This window comes from Calliphora vicina, chromosome 1, assembly GCF_958450345.1.
Source record: "Calliphora vicina chromosome 1, idCalVici1.1, whole genome shotgun sequence".
NCBI classification, from domain to species: Eukaryota; Metazoa; Arthropoda; class Insecta; order Diptera; family Calliphoridae; genus Calliphora; species Calliphora vicina.
This window is the reverse complement of record NC_088780.1, coordinates 59,340,927-59,356,831: the sequence shown is the minus strand read 5'-3', so window position 1 is coordinate 59,356,831 and position 15,905 is coordinate 59,340,927. Positions and strand designations below refer to the sequence as shown.

Genomic DNA, 15,905 nt, shown 5'->3' with positions numbered 1-15,905 from the left:
GAAACTCACTCTATTTGACTTCTCTTCTTCTTTCTTGTTCGTAATATTGGTATGCTTTGATTCATTCATTGATAAAAAGAGAACAAATATTCAGTATTTACTTCTTCTTTTTATTCTCATTCTTATTCTCTGTTTGTAACCTAACTGTTAAATATTAAAAACATTGGCCTATAATCGTAGTCAAACACTACAGTCGGTTCTTTTTAAAAACAACTTTAAAACAAGCTTTTTATTAATTTGCAACCATAGTCAAAATTAAAGTATGTTTTAAATTGAACCGACTTTAACTGGGTGCCACCGCCAATGTAGAAAATGTTTTCATACAATATACAACAAAAAACAGACAAGTGGCAACGCTGAACAGCTGACATACAAAATTAAAAAAAATCCAAAAACCTTAAACAATAAAAGTAACCGGGACATCTAAAGAAAGAAAGTTGTTTGTTGTGGAAAAGTGGAAAATATAAGATTAATATCATAATTACGATATTTTGGTACTAATTTTATTGATAACTGTTCAATAATTGCAAAATCTCTACCAATATCTTGTAACTTAAACATTTTTTACTTTGTGACTAACTTTTTTACTCGGCGAAGAACAGCTTATGCTGTTATTAAACGAGTTAAAAACAACTTCAGCTAGTTTTATATTTAGAGTCGACTTCAGCGTCAGAAGTATACTTTAAATTGTCTATGATAGACCTAAAGTCCACTATTAAGTAAAGTCGAAATGAAAGCTAGAGACTTTTAACTTCATGTGAAGTCTCTTGGTTTCTATGTGCCGGCGCCAAGTAAGCCGTCTATCTAGATGAATACCAAGGTAGGTGACATAATCAGACTGCGGTATATTAACGTTGTTGAGTGTGACAGGTGGGCAATTTCCTCTCCTTAGAGCGAACGTAACATGTTTACTTTTCAGCTCATTTACCTTTATTTGCCAGTTTTTCAACCATGACTCCACACGTACGAGGCAATTCTGTAGTTGACTAGATGCCATGAGTAGGTTTCGTCTGATCTAATAATGGCGGTATCATCATGGAAAGCAAAAACAAAATTTTAAAAATTTTAAAAATTTGTTTTTGTTTTATATACAAATTCTTAACAGAATAAACGCCCCAAAATTCAAGCGTTGATTTGCCTTTCATAATTTTAAAATTTTGCATATAAAACAAAAACTAATTTTTCAAATTTTTGAAATTTTTGAAATTTTGTTTTTGTTTTCCATATAAATATCACTTTGGTGACGTGATTTACAAAATTATGGCCTTAGTTTTATGTTTGTATATTTATTTGTTTGACGGCTGACCCGATTTACTTTAAATTTTTACAGTATGTTCCTGAGTGTCTTTTTACATGAACAAATGCACGGTTTGCATAAATAATTGAGGTAAAAAAGTATGGGAGGTCCTAACCATATACGTATTAAAAAAAAATAAATCAAAACCAGTTAGAGTACTATATTCTAGAGTTGGGTTGTTCACGAACGAACAAGTTCAATTGAACAATTCACTCAAGTGAACAATGTTTTTATTCATTTTGTTCGTTTGATATTTCTGTAGATGCTTCAAATTTATATTTTGAAAAACGTTTTTAAATTGCATTTAAGGGAGAATCCATATCAAAACGGAAAGAAAACTGTTATTTTCTGATTTGACATTTTCTATTTTTGTGTTCCACATAAATATCACTTTGGTGACGTGATTTATAAAATTAGGGCCTAATTACCTCTTTGTTTTCTTCATTATTAAAAATCCAGCTAAATTTGTTTCCAAAAGCAGTTGTCACCTGTTCATTTTATACACTATCACATGAATTCACAGAGAAATCGTTCAATCACTTAGTTAACTCAAACACCGCGGAATAAAAATGAACAACTGAACAAAAAGAACAAACTTGTCCATTTATTAGTTCTGAACAAAAATAAACAATCAGCAAAAAGAACGATTATACTATATTCGTCTATGCCGAATCTTAAATGCCTTCCACCTATTTAAATATGTTATTGGGACTTAGCTCCGTTTATGAAGATTGGTACAATGTTAATGTAATTTTAAACAGAAACTAGCTGACCCGACAAAAGTTGTTTTGTCTTCAAGGTAGTTGAAGACAATCGTTGTTTTGTCTTTAACTTATTTGTTTTGTCACCTATAAAACAAAATGTTGCACTGTAAACGTAAGTTGAGTCACTAAAAATAATGAAAAGTCCTAGAATTTTTTTTTATATGAATATTTAAAAAATTTGTTTTATTTTTGAGGTCCTATAAAGTACAAACAAATAAACAGACATAAATATTGATAAATATAAAATTCCTAATTTTACCCGTTTTTATCCCCTACCTTCAGACTTTTGAAATGTACTTTCTAAATAGCTATTTTTTTGACAATAGTGAGCTAAATTAATAATGTTTTCCTTTTTAACAAATATTTCCCGTTTTACCCCCTTTTTATCGCTTTGTAGTCCAAGTTGTGAGTAAAGGTATAGCCAATTGACGCTATACCTTTACTCACAACGTAGATAGATCCAAGTTAGGATCTATCTACGTTCTAAATTTCAATAAAAGCCGATTTTATTTATAAGAAACTTGCTGGAGTTAACTTCTTATTGAAAACTGAAATTCAAAAAAGAAGTGCGTACTGGCTTTTTTGTAATTTCCGGTGGCATGTCATAGTGTCCATTGACATAATGTCCATGGACGTAATGACACTCCATGGACATAATGCACTTTTGGAGTGACATAAAGTCCTTGATATTTAAAAAATAATTTAAGTTTTTATATTTTAATTTAACTTCTATTGAATTTAACGTTGTAAATTTAAAGTAGTAATAAGACGATAGCAATGATTTCTGGTTATTATTATCTGAATTTTGTGGAGTTCAGAAGTCACAAAGTTAAAGTTTAAAAAAGTGAAAATGTTATTTTATTTGACAAAAAAAAAGAAAGGCTTTATTATGGGCGCCTGAAATAAGGCCATAGGCAATTAGGCCATAGGAAAATAAAGCCATATCAGTGTAAAATAGCTTGTTATAATTACATATATATTTATAAATATAATGATTTACAAGAAAGGCTTCATTTAGCGAAGACGCCTGCCGCGTTCCATGGAGGAGAAAGCCCCTAAGTGCGGCCGCAGGCCTCCAATAAGAAAATACTTTTTCTGCGAAACCGAATAGTTTCGTCATGCTACTGAGTGCAAAAAAAAACTAGTCTTCACAAATAAAGTTTTCCTATGTGGCGGCCTGCGGCCGCTCCATATAAAACTATAGTTAAATATGAAATTTTGTCTTTCTATCATGACTGCAACCCGTGCCGACTTGCGATTTAGTTTTGAGGTTCATTTACAAAGGGGAAAAATGCAATTTTTTCAGTTTTTGTAAAAATTTTGCCATTAAATAATTACTTTTGCAATTTAATTTAAAATAATCGAAATGTGTAATTGTCCTTCTAATGAAACACAAAAATTGGTAAAAAAATTTTAAAGTTATTAAAAATCCCCAGTCTCAGGCCACTAGAACAAGAAATGTAGGAACAAAATTAACATATTTTGAGAAATATTAAAATAAAAGCTTATTTTTACTTAAAATATATCCATATTTACTTGTATATGAGTTTTTGTCTTTGTAGGATACCGTTAACCTATTCGAATGTATGACCAAAAAAAATTATTTTTTTTAACGGCAGTTTTAAAACTCCATTTTCAAATTTTTAAAAATTTTGATAAACAAATTTCAGAATTTTTTAATCATCACATTGGGATTTATTGAGAACATAATCTATTTTCTTCTTCTATATAAATAAAAATCATTTGCCGTTCGTTGGTAATTGCATCAGTTGAGAACGGCCGGACCGATTTAGACAATTTTTTTTTTAAATGTTGGTCATAGTCCAACTTAGGTTTTTACGGAATGAAAAATTTACCACGCCCACTTTTTTCGATGTATCTAAAATCGGAAAACGGCTACACCGATATGGCTAATTTTTTTGTACCAAATGTAGTCACATGGCATCTGGGAAATAGTTGATCGAACGCCATCTACAACATTGACCAGATTTTTTGATATGTGCCGGAATGATAAATTTGGCCGAACGATGCTATACTCCGAAATGCCAAGATATTATACTTGAAAGCAATCGTCAAAGAAATTTCAACGGCGGAAACAAGGCATTCCAGTTCCAGGTTTCCCCCATTTATTTTCCAACGACATATTAGGTCCATCTGAGAAAGGATGAGTGTTTCTATTTGCTCACAGCTCGATCTGTGATCACTCATATTTCTGAACAAAAATAGATTTTCTTTATAAAAACTAAAAAAATATCTAAATTTGCTAAAAAAAAATATCTAAATCTGTTATCACTTATATTTTCTGGCCAAAAATCGATTTTTTATTTTTTATATACAATATCTGAAATCGCTAATTGTTTGTGTGAAGAGGTAGTTGGAATAAAAAGAACAAATAAAAAGACGTTTATTTTCAGTTATAATAATCCAGAGAAATAATTCTCAATTTTATTTATTAATAAATTACCTTAAAAAATGGAAGTTAGGAAAATCAAGGAAATCGTTGTTTCTATTTCGGGCTCACAAAAACGAGTGAGTTTTCTTTGTAAAAAAAGGTGGTGAAGACAATGTTTAGTTAAACCGTTAGCGGTTTACTCGTTGGAATCTAAATAACTACTCTGAAAAACACCCAAAGATGTTAAAAATAGGAATAGAATTTAGGTCCTAACAGTACTCTGCAGAGTACGTTAAATAGTTTTTTAAAGAAAAACAATTATGAAGGCAAATATGTATATAGACAATTTAAGAGAAGTTCAATTAAACATTGCCGCCCACCTTGCAAAACGAAGTCGATTGCAACAACGTATATATATATATACATTATTATATTAGCAGCACTATTTCTGTTTTGTAGTTGACAAAAATAGAAATTAGCCTAATTCGGCTACATCGGCATGAGTAGTCGTGTGGCCGTGTAGCTGTGCTGTCGTTAAAATAATCTTCTCCATATAAACGTGTGCATTTTATTTTTGACAGATTGAAGTTGGTAGCCTGCTGTCTTGAATGTGTTTAATGCATTAGCTTTTCTTCATGTTTAAGTTTGCGAAAACGAAAACATCCCCTTAGAGAGTGATCTTTTTTACATAAACTACATTCTATTATAGCAATTCTTCTTCTTTGAGCAGCGTGAGTGACCGGTACATTCGAGCCTACATTTTCCATTGGTTCTACGGGCGGTTGAGCTTCTTCGTGGTTCACAGCTTCAGTAGCAATAGCATTAGTAGTAGACATCTCCGCAATGATTTTTGTTTCTACAAGAGGGGTTTCGATGTTAACGGGAGCTTTCAATACAACCAACTGGTTTGCCACTGGCGCTGGACCTGCTACCTCCATTGCTTCCTCGTAATCCTCCAGAAGAGCATCTTCAAAGAATGTTGGCAAAGCTTCCATTTTACTAAGAAACAATGAAGGTTAATAAAGTATATAAATGATACGTTTAACTAGTCAAAACGACTAGTTTAGTGATTGGTCGTTTAATAACCCCGTTTTCTGTGCGTATATCCGCGACACGAACATGACTATCACTACCTGGGTAAGTTCTAACGACACGTCCCAACTTCCAAGAAGGCGGGGACATCTGTTCATTGCGTATTGCCACCAAATCATCAATTGAAATATCGCGCTCTGGTGATTTCCATTTATATCTTTTGTGTAAATTGGATAAGTACTCTTCTTTCCATCGTCGACAGAATTCGTGAGTAAAAGCTTTAACTTTACGATATCTATTGACTAAACCTATTGGAGATTCATAAATAGATGGTTCCGGCAGAGCAATTATAGGAGAACCTATCAGAAAATGTCCTGGCGTAAGAGCAACTGGCTCACTTGGGTTGTCGGATAGGGGACAAAGTGGACGAGAATTTAAACAAGCCTCGATTCGTGCAAGTATGGTAGACAGCTCTTCAAATGTATATTTAACCATCTGTGCTTCCTTACGAAAATGTCGTTTAAAAATTTTCACGGCAGCTTCCCATAAGCCACCCATATGAGGAGCACCAGCTGGTATAAAGCGCCACGATAGTCCTCGAATTCCAAACACAGAGCTCATGCGTACTTGACTTTCTTTGAGAAAAGTTAGAAAATCCTTTTCGATCTCTCGAGAAGCTCCAACAAAATGAGTTCCATTGTCAGAGAAAATGGTAAGCGGGCATCACCGTCTGGCTATGAACCGATGAAATGCAGCCAAAAATGCATCCGATGATAAATCCGATGTTGCTTCCAGATGAACAGCTTTGGTAGAAAAACAAACAAAAATACACACATAGGCCTTCGATATCTGACAAGATCTACCAATGAAATTCCGCATATCAAACGGTCCTGTAAAATCAACACCGGTGTTGGTAAACGGTCTATCCAAAGTAGTTCGCTCTGATGGTAATGCTGCCATTATCTGACTACACGAACGTTTTCTGTCCAATAAACAACGCTTACAGCGATTAATTACAGTGCAAACTATAACTTTAAGTCGGGGAACCCAATATTCTATACGAATAGTTCTTAACATCAGCTGATTACCCCCATGAATTGTTATCAAATGTACAAATTCTATCAACAATCTAGTAAAGCGGCACAAATATGGCAAAATAATCGGATATTTTTCCGTATAGGACAATGACGGAGACTTTTCCAAGCGACCATTTAACCTCATAACATTATCCTTGTCTAAACGAGGATTAAGCGGCAGAAGGGGGCTTTTAGATGAGATAGGTCTTCCTAAATTTAGGGCTTGATATTCTCTTGGGAAATGGACCTTCTGCGCTAAAATAGCCAGACGCAATTTCACCTGTCCTATCTCAACACTCGATATTGTAGTAGTAGAACAATAACAACTATCTCTTCGTGCTGGGTGAGTTCTATTGAGAAACCGAAACATATATGCTATAACGCGAAGAGCTCGATCTAGAGATAAAAATCTATCAAGCACATCCTCGTAATTCACGAAGAATGATGCATGAGTCCTAACAGTGCGAACTTCCATATCGGTCTCTAATAGGGAGAGTTCCTTAATATCCCAAGACGATTTGTGCATTCGCAACCATTTAGGTCTATGCCACCAAAGATCACTTTGTGCCAGAACAGAAGGGGAAACACCACGACTACCTAAATCCTCCGGATTTTCCTCCGATCTTATATGATACCAATTGTGTTTTCCTATATTCTCCTGAATTCGACAAACTCTGTTAGCCAAGAACGTAGTCCAATTACTTGGAGTTTTTCTTAGCCAACAAAGGACAATCGTAGAATCTGTCCAGCAATATATCTTTTTTATAGGAATATCAATCTCACCAACTACTGTCTTCAATAGTTCCGAAGCTAAAACCGCTCCACAAAGCTCCAGTCGAGGTAAGTTAATTGATTTAATCGTAGCAACTTTAGTCTTGCATGAAAGTAAATGAGTGTGAACTTGCCCTAATGTCTCTACACGAATATAAATCACACCAGCATATGCTTTTTCAGAAGCGTCTGAAAAAAAAGAAGTTCAGCGAAAGTTTCTGGTGTATAATTCACCCACCTTGGTATTTGAATATTATTAACTTCCGTGTATGACCCAACAAATTTCCTCCACTCATTTTCAGTCGAAACAGGTAGAAAATCATCCCAATCAATATTGTCAAGCCAAATCTTCTGCATGATTATTTTCGCTGTTATAATGATCGGGCCCAGCCAACCCACGGGATCGAACAATCTAGCTATAGTGGATAAAACTTCCCTTTTCGTATAATGAGGACTATCATCGATTGGTTTTACCCTAAAATAAAAGGAGGCCAATTTTGCATTCCATTGAATACCCAAAGTCTTCGAACTGCTCGATTCCACAAATGTCAAAAGTTTAGAATCTACCAAATGATCAAGGGGAAATCCTTCCAGAAGTCCAATTTCGTTCGAAGTCCATTTCCTTAACTCGAATTTTGCTGACAATAAGACTGTTCTCAATTGATTCGTGCCTTCAAAGCAGATGAAACATCGTGAGCACCTGTCAATACGTCGTCTACGTACATACACTTGCGCAAAATATTGGCCGCAAGAGGATACTCTTCTTCAGCGTCATCAGCCAACTGTAACAGTGTCCGTATTGCCAGGTAAGGGACACAATTGACACCGAAGGTTACAGTCTGTAACTCATACTCTTTCACCTCCTCCGTCGGAGAAGACCGAAACAAAATACGTTGGAATGGAGTATGAGAGGGATCAAGACGAATCTGTCTATACATTTGTGTAATGTCGCAATTAAAAGTACCAAGTCCGATTGTAATGTGGGTCCCACATAAAGACAGTCGTTCAGACTATTACCATTAGAAGTGCGATTGGAAGCGTTAAATACTACTCTCAATTTAGTTGTCTTCCAATCGGGCTTAATCACCGGATGATGAGGAAGATAACACGACAGAAAAGGAGGAGTAGCCTCATCCAACACTGGTTTCATATGGTTTAGAGTAAGATACTCCTGAACAACCTCATCATATAAAGCTTTGACCTCCGGTTTTCGTAAAAGACAAGACTCAGTTCTCAAAAACTGTGCCGTAACATTCCGTTTAGAGGAGCCTAAACCGATCGATTGAGGGAATTCCGTCTTAAAGGGTAGCGTCACTACATAACGGCCATTGGAGTCGCGGCGCGTAGTTCTCCTGTAATTCTCCTCACAAATTTTGTCAAATGGTGTCAATATTTTCTTTTTAGGAGTTTCCTCTAATTCCCAAAATCGAAGAATATTCCTATTTAAGCAGTCCTCAGTAGAACATTCTATCCGTGTTGAATATACTTGAACTGATTGTTCCTGAATAGGGCCAGTAAGAATCCATCCAAATATAGTACGCTGAGCCACCAAAGTTCCTAAAACATCACGTTGGATATCTCCTAGAATTATGCGAGATATAAATCTGCTCCCAGAAGTATATCAACTGCCCTACAATTATAAAAATGATGGTCTGCCAAACGAAGGCCCGAAAATTCTTCACGAAGTCCTGAACTAACTACGAAATATGGTAGGTTACCGGATATGCTAGGTAAAACAAACGCCATTGTCTCCAATGATAAAGATGGATCCAACTCAGATCCTATTCTCAAAACACAACTTTTCCTTGGGGTAGCTGATAACGTCTGATTAATACCTGAAACCTTAACATTCGTCGAATGTGTAGACAGTTTCAAGCGACATTGAAAATGTTCAGAGACAAACGAAGACTCTGAAGCCGGATCAATAAGTGCTCGAGCTGGGTATGTCACACCTTGAAGAATAACATTTACCATAGCTGTTCCTAAAAGTAATTTGCAATTTTGAGAAACATGAAAAACCTGACGATTCGGATTACCTGAATTGTTACTGCTCGAGCTCGGAAGTTGTGTCGAATTCAAGGCTGTCGTAGACGGCGTGACACTAGCAGTATTAGAGGCCTGAGCCGAAGCATCATTTACCGAACTTTCAGAAGTGGATATTTCGCGATGTAACATCGTATGGTGTCTCTTTTTACAAACGGAACAGTTAAAGGCACTCTTACAATTCTTCACCTCATGTTCCCTTGACAAACAATTAACACAGCAGTGGAATTTCTTCACCGTAGAAAATCTCTCCTAAATTGAAAGATTTTTAAAACGCTTACAAGACCTCATAAAATGACCCTTAGAATTACACAAAACGCAAGAAGTCGAATTCGATGTAGTATTGGTCATATGAACCTTAACCTTCTGTCCAGAAGATTTTTTAGCAGGTTGAGAGTCATTGAGATCCTGCACGCCTTCCAAAGTACGAATCCTTTCCGTCAGAAAGGCATCAAATTCCCTCCAAGTAGACAACACCAATTTATCCTTAACACCCTGTTCCCATAAACTAACAGTAGACGTAGGCAGACGCTGAATGCATATAAATATAAGAATTGGGTCCCAATTTGTTGTAGAAACTTTATAAATTGAAAGGGAATTAAGACAACCGTTAACCCCGCGCTGTAGAGTTTTGAGTCCGACACTAGATTCCTTGTCAAAGGTAGGTAGATTAAACAAGAGTTTCAGTTGGTTATTTACCAACATACGAGGATTTTCATACGCCTCTTTAAGATCATTCCAGGCAATTACAAAACCCTCATTACTTAGTGGAGATTTCAATACGATTTCCTTAGCCTCGCCTTCGGTCCTGCGTATCAAATGACAAAGTCGTTCTACATTGCTAATGCGAGAGCTATTGATATAGATAGCCGTAAATAAATCCCTAAATGCAGGCCATGAAACATAATCTCCTCCAAATATGTCGACATCACAAGGAGGTATTGTCAAATTATGCCCAGAATTTCCAGAATTATTATCCACCATCGGTGAATTACTGGTCTTCGGTGCTGATTCAAATCCTTGTACTCTTTCATTAATCGCCCCTAAATATTTAAGATAAGACTCATAGGTGACTTGATATTTTGAAGATGCTGCATCTACGTCGCTCGTCTCTACATCATCGGAAGTTTCCAAAAAATTCAAACATTCCTCATAAGTTGACTTAACTTTATCCCATAACGATCTTATTTCTACGCTCTGAATCTCTAACCTATAAACATTATGCATCTCCTCACTAAAATCATTAAATCTTGCTTCAAAAGTAACGAGAGCGTCGGATGCTCTTATAAATTTATTTAAAGGTGTGATAGACATTTTCGTTCAATCCAATTATCGACGATTAAATTGAAATAATAATTTTTCGTACGGTGTTAAATAGAAAAAAGCAAAAAAAAAATCAAACTGACCGACTGTCAAACTGACCGACTGTAGAGTGACTCTTGGCAAATGAGAAAATAAATGAACAAGAAAATAATATTACCGAATTTGTTTCCAAAATATATGTAAAGTTATACACACTTTTTTCTAATATATTTTATTCAGAATATGTATTTAAATATATTATTTATTATTTTCTTTGCACTTAATTTATTAAATTTATTTATTTTGTTTCGATTTTTTTTGGCTTTTAACTTTTATTTTTGTTTATAAATACGTCCGTCCGAGTAAACAAAAGACGTAGTTGATTTATTTTGCACCAAAGAAAAATATTTAAAGCAAACGTCAAATTAGTACTGTATAAAAGCAGGGTTGTTACACGATCAATTACAACAAGTGATATTCACAATGGTAACAAATTAATAAATAAAAACAATTTTGTTCAAGTTTTCTTCTATTCCTCTTTGCACTGACACTTTTTATGTATATTTCTTTTATTCGACACTTGTAATAAAATTTATTCAGTACGCACCCTGTTAAGTAAATTTTCTTGAACGATGTTATGGTTTAGGTGATAACTAATGTTGGTTTATTAGATGTCGATCCTTAATCGTATAAAAAGAAAAACGATTAGTGTCTTCTTATTGTTTATTTGCCAAATCCGGTTCGAAGGACCAAATGTTTGTGTGAAGAGGTAGTTGGAATAAAAAGAACAAATAAAAAGACGTTTATTTTCAGTTATAAAAATCCAGAGAAATAATTCTCAATTTTATTTATTAATAAATTACCTTAAAAAATGGAAGATAGGAAAATCAAGGAAATCGTTGTTTCTATTTCGGGCTCACAAAAACGAGTGAGTTTTCTTTGTAAAAAAAGGTGGTGAAGACAATGTTTAGTTAAACCGTTAGCGGTTTACTCGTTAGAATCTAAATAACTACTCCGAAAAATACCCAAAGATGTTAAAAATAGGAATAGAATTTAGGTCCTAACAGAGTACGTTAAATAGTTTTTTAAAGAAAAACAATTATGAAGGCAAATATGTATATAGACAATTTAAGAGAAGTTCAATTAAACACTAATATTTCCGCCAATAAGCGTTTAATCAAGAAAAGGAGCTCGATCTATGATCACTATTTCTGAACAAAAATCGATTTTTTATATAAAAGCTCAAAATATCTAAATTCGCTAATAACTTAGCCAATAAGCGTTTATCAAGAAAAAGGGCTCGATCTGTGATCACTCATATTTCTGGCCAAAAATCGATTTTTTATATAAAAACTCACAATATCTGAAATCGCTAATATTTCCGCCAATAAGCGTTTAATCAAGAAAAGGGGCTAGATTTGTGATCACTCAAACTCAAAATGTGTACATTGATTTACATGTATGCTGTTGTTCCTTGGACAGGACAACGTCTGTCGGGTCAGCTAGTTTTAAGTAAAAAAAATAAGCTTTTATTTTAATATTTCTCAAAATATGTTAATTTTGTTCCTACATTTCTTGTTCTAGTGGCCTGAGACACGTTAATGGCCTGGTGATTTTTTAATAACTTTAACATTTTTGAACCAATTTTTGTGTTTTATATCTTACTAGATGACCCGACAGACGTTGTCCTGTCCAAATTAAGAAAAAAGCTTGTGTTCGATTTGTGAATTTGTGAGAAGCGGTTTGAAATGGGTAAAAATAGTTAAAAAGAAAAAAAAAACGTATTGTTGAATGATAATTTTTATTCATATAGGTTTGGGTTATGTTTGATGTACAATGAATGTTATGGTCATAGAATAAAATATATATAGAAGCGTTACTGAGAACCAAAGACAAAGTCTGTTGTCAAAAACCTAAGTTTTGCAACAACAGAATGCATGTAAATCAATGTACATATTTTGAGTTTTTTTTTTTTTTTAGCGAATTTAGATATTTTGAGTTTTTATATAAAAAATCGATTTTTGGACAGAAATATGAGTGATCACAGATCGAACTCCTTTTCTTGATTAAACGCTTATTGGCCAAGTTTATAGCGATTTTAGATATTTTGACTTTTTATATAAAAAAATCGATTTTTGGAAAGAAATATGAGTGATCACAGATAGTGCTCCATATCTTTATTAAACGCTTATTGGCCAAGTTATTAGCAAATTTAGATATTTTGAGTTTTTATATAAAAAACCGATTTTTGGTCAGAAATATGAGTGATCACAGATCGAGCACCTTTTCATGATTTTTGGCCAGAAATATGAGTGATCACAGATCGAGATTTCTTTGTTAAACGATTATTGGCCAAGTTATTAGCAAATTTAAATATTTTGAGTTTTTATATAAAAAAATCTAATTTTGGACAGAGTGATCACAGATCGAGCTCCTTTTCTTGATTAAATGCGTTATTAGCGAATTTAGAATGTAGACAATACTGAAATACATACTTTTAATTATTTCAATGGATATTTTCTCGTGTTCTCGTTTTCGAATTTTAATTAATAATTTAAGTTTTATATTTTAATAAAGCATTTCACGTTCAACGGTGTAAAACACAGGTTTGTATTGTAAAATTTTATATTATTCTCATGAAATTCGACAATCGCTAACATGAACAATTTTACTTTCGATTTTAGATAAATCGAAAAAAGTGAGCGTGGTCAATTTTTCCTTCAGTAAAAACTTAAATTTGATAACTACGAACACTTAAACAAAAAATTAGCCAAATCGGTGTAGCCGTTCAGTTCTCAACTGAATTACCAACGAACGACATTTGATTTTCATTTATACAGAAGATACATTGATTAGAACGAAAATTACGTACACATTTCGATTCTTTGAAATTAAATTGCAAAAGTAATTATTTAATGGCAAAATTTTTACAAAAACTGAAAAAATTGCATTTTTTCGCCTTGTAAATGCACCTCAAAACTAAATCGCAAGTCGGCACGGGTTGCAGTCATGATAGAAAGACAAAATTTCATAATTAACTATAGTTTTATATATATATAAAACTATAGTTAATTTGGGACACATTTTGCTAAGAACAATAGGTAATAAGTTATATGGATAAAAAAAACACCTGTTTGGCCAAAATGTCAAATTTTGACCTCCTATAACTCAGAGAGTTCTTGACCGATCTTGTTGAAAAATGGTGTCCGAATTACTATCCAATAGAACTAACATTGATGCAAATTTCATCGCGATCGGAAGACATCGATTTCAAAAGTTGGTTCACTTGATGTGAAATGCCCCATATATCAAAAAAATAGATAATACATACATAGTACATAAAATTGAATGAATAAGTTTTCACTACTAGTAAACAATTTTTGTGCGCTTATTTTCAAAACAATAAATATTGCAGAAGTATTTATTGATGTTTCCATCATGGTGTTTAGCATCTGTTAATTTTACCATATAACAGCTTATGAAAACAATAACTCGTAAGATACAGCTTTTAACTCTTTGCTAACTTTGCCTTTGTTTTATATCTAATACAATGAAAAAAATAATTGAAGCGGTTCTCTACGTTAGAATTTATAAATTTCTTATGTATAAATATAAATGTTAAAAGGAAATTGGAAGGAGTTTCATAACAACCATATGTCTTGAAATTTAAAAGAGCTATTTTATGTAAAAGATCCGTCCGTTTGAATTTCTTTAATAAAGTTGTCATTTTTGATCGCTCGGGTCTAAAAATTTGCGTGAGCATGTAGTTAGATAAAGATAACCATAATCAATCAAAAACTCAGTTTTGTAGTGTAGTTACTTCTGTTTGCATTTAAGATGACGATATGTAACACTATACAACAAAATCAAATTTTTTCCAAAATTCCAAGATCAGACCAATAAATTTTGATAGAGGAGACAATAAAAAAGACACCTGTATCGGCGTTTTGAAAGTTTACATCTGAATTTCATCTGAAAGTTTCCCAACTCTGGCATATTCTTATTGTTAATCGGCATAAGAAACCATGTGATCCTTACATTTTAGGTATAAAATGTGTTCAGCAAATTTATGTAAAATTTTACGAAGAACATTTTTGTAGAATATGTTAACCATCTAAATGCTCAAGACATGGGTCTTTTTGTCCTTCTTTTAAAGAAGAGCAAAACACACCAATGACCAAAAATTACACAACATAGTTTAAAGCTAGTTAGTCTTTCGCAGTTTAGAGTCGTTTTACTTTACTAACAAGTACACAGTAAATTTTTAAAATTCTTAAGAATTAATACTCATTTAACGCATTTATCAAGTGACTTAGATTTTAAAAATCATCATAATATTGATTGATGTGTGTAATCGAACGATGATTTTCATCTCATACTAAATAGCTGCAGGTTTGAACCCTGGCAAAGGGAGAAAAATGTTCATCATGCTTTTCGAGCTTTTAAAATTAACCCTTCTCTAAACAATCCATCCAATAAGCCACTTAACCTCCCGTCCTCCTGGAAAAGATGATAACATCATGGCAAAGGTCAGCTACAGTAGGGTATCACCTACTTAAGCTAATTACTCTGTTCAAAATTTCGTGATACAAAGAATAACAATAGACTGGTTCTAATGGCAACATCGTACATGAAGATGCACTATACTCCAATTACTAGGACAGTGCAATCTACATACATGAGCGAAAAAAACAACAGCAACAAATCGTATAAGATGGATATACTTTTTGGAAGTCAAATGCTCCCAGGAGGGGAAATGGAGGAAAAAAATAAATAAATAGCTGCGAAGAGCGGTAACTGTGTATGTGATGTTACAAAATATTTTGGTAAAAAAAATACCTGATAGAGAAATTAAGAAAACTTAATGTCAGATTCTAGATGTCAAAAGAAGTTAGCCGGCAACATTTGTAATAAGATTATATTCGTGTGTACCCACCATCAATATATGACAATATAATATTTATACCCTACACCACCATAGTGGGGAGGGTATAATGCGTTTGTGCAGATGTTTGTAACGCCAAATATTAGTCTAACACCCACCTTAAAGTATACCGATCGACTTAGAATCACTTTCTGATGAAATTTGGTACATATTATTTTTTCGGCTCAAGGGCCAAGCCTAATGAAACTGGCTGAAATCGGTCCATTATTTCACCTAGCCCCCATACAAATGTCCTTCCGAAATTGGACTTTATCAATCATAAATATTTAATTTATATATGTAT

General features: G+C 33.6%; 1 protein-coding gene across 1 annotated transcript; it reads right to left on the bottom strand.

Moving 5' to 3' along the window:
* Positions 1 to 5,494: 5,494 nt before the first annotated feature.
* Positions 5,495 to 9,507, bottom strand: LOC135948797 (uncharacterized). Its single transcript, XM_065498252.1, has 5 exons — positions 9,369 to 9,507; positions 9,168 to 9,314; positions 8,350 to 8,745; positions 6,316 to 7,521; positions 5,495 to 6,162 (listed from the first exon to the last, which is right to left on the bottom strand). The coding sequence occupies exons 1-5, from the start codon at positions 9,505 to 9,507 to the stop codon at positions 5,495 to 5,497; spliced, it is 2,556 nt and encodes an 851-aa protein (XP_065354324.1).
* Between the last annotated feature and the right edge of the window lie 6,398 nt (positions 9,508 to 15,905).

Excerpts from the sequence above, each read along its gene's own strand:
- LOC135948797 (XM_065498252.1), bottom strand. The coding sequence starts at position 9,507 with ATGTTACATCGCGAAATATCCACTTCTGAAAGTTCGGTAAATGATGCT. Across the intron at positions 8,746-9,167 it reads GACGAATGTTAAGGTTTCAG|AGGAAACTCCTAAAAAGAAA; the intron begins GTATTAATCAGA and ends TTTGGGAATTAG. Across the intron at positions 6,163-6,315 it reads GATATCGAAGGCCTATGTGT|CTTCTCGAGAGATCGAAAAG; the intron begins GTATTTTTGTTT and ends ATTTTGTTGGAG.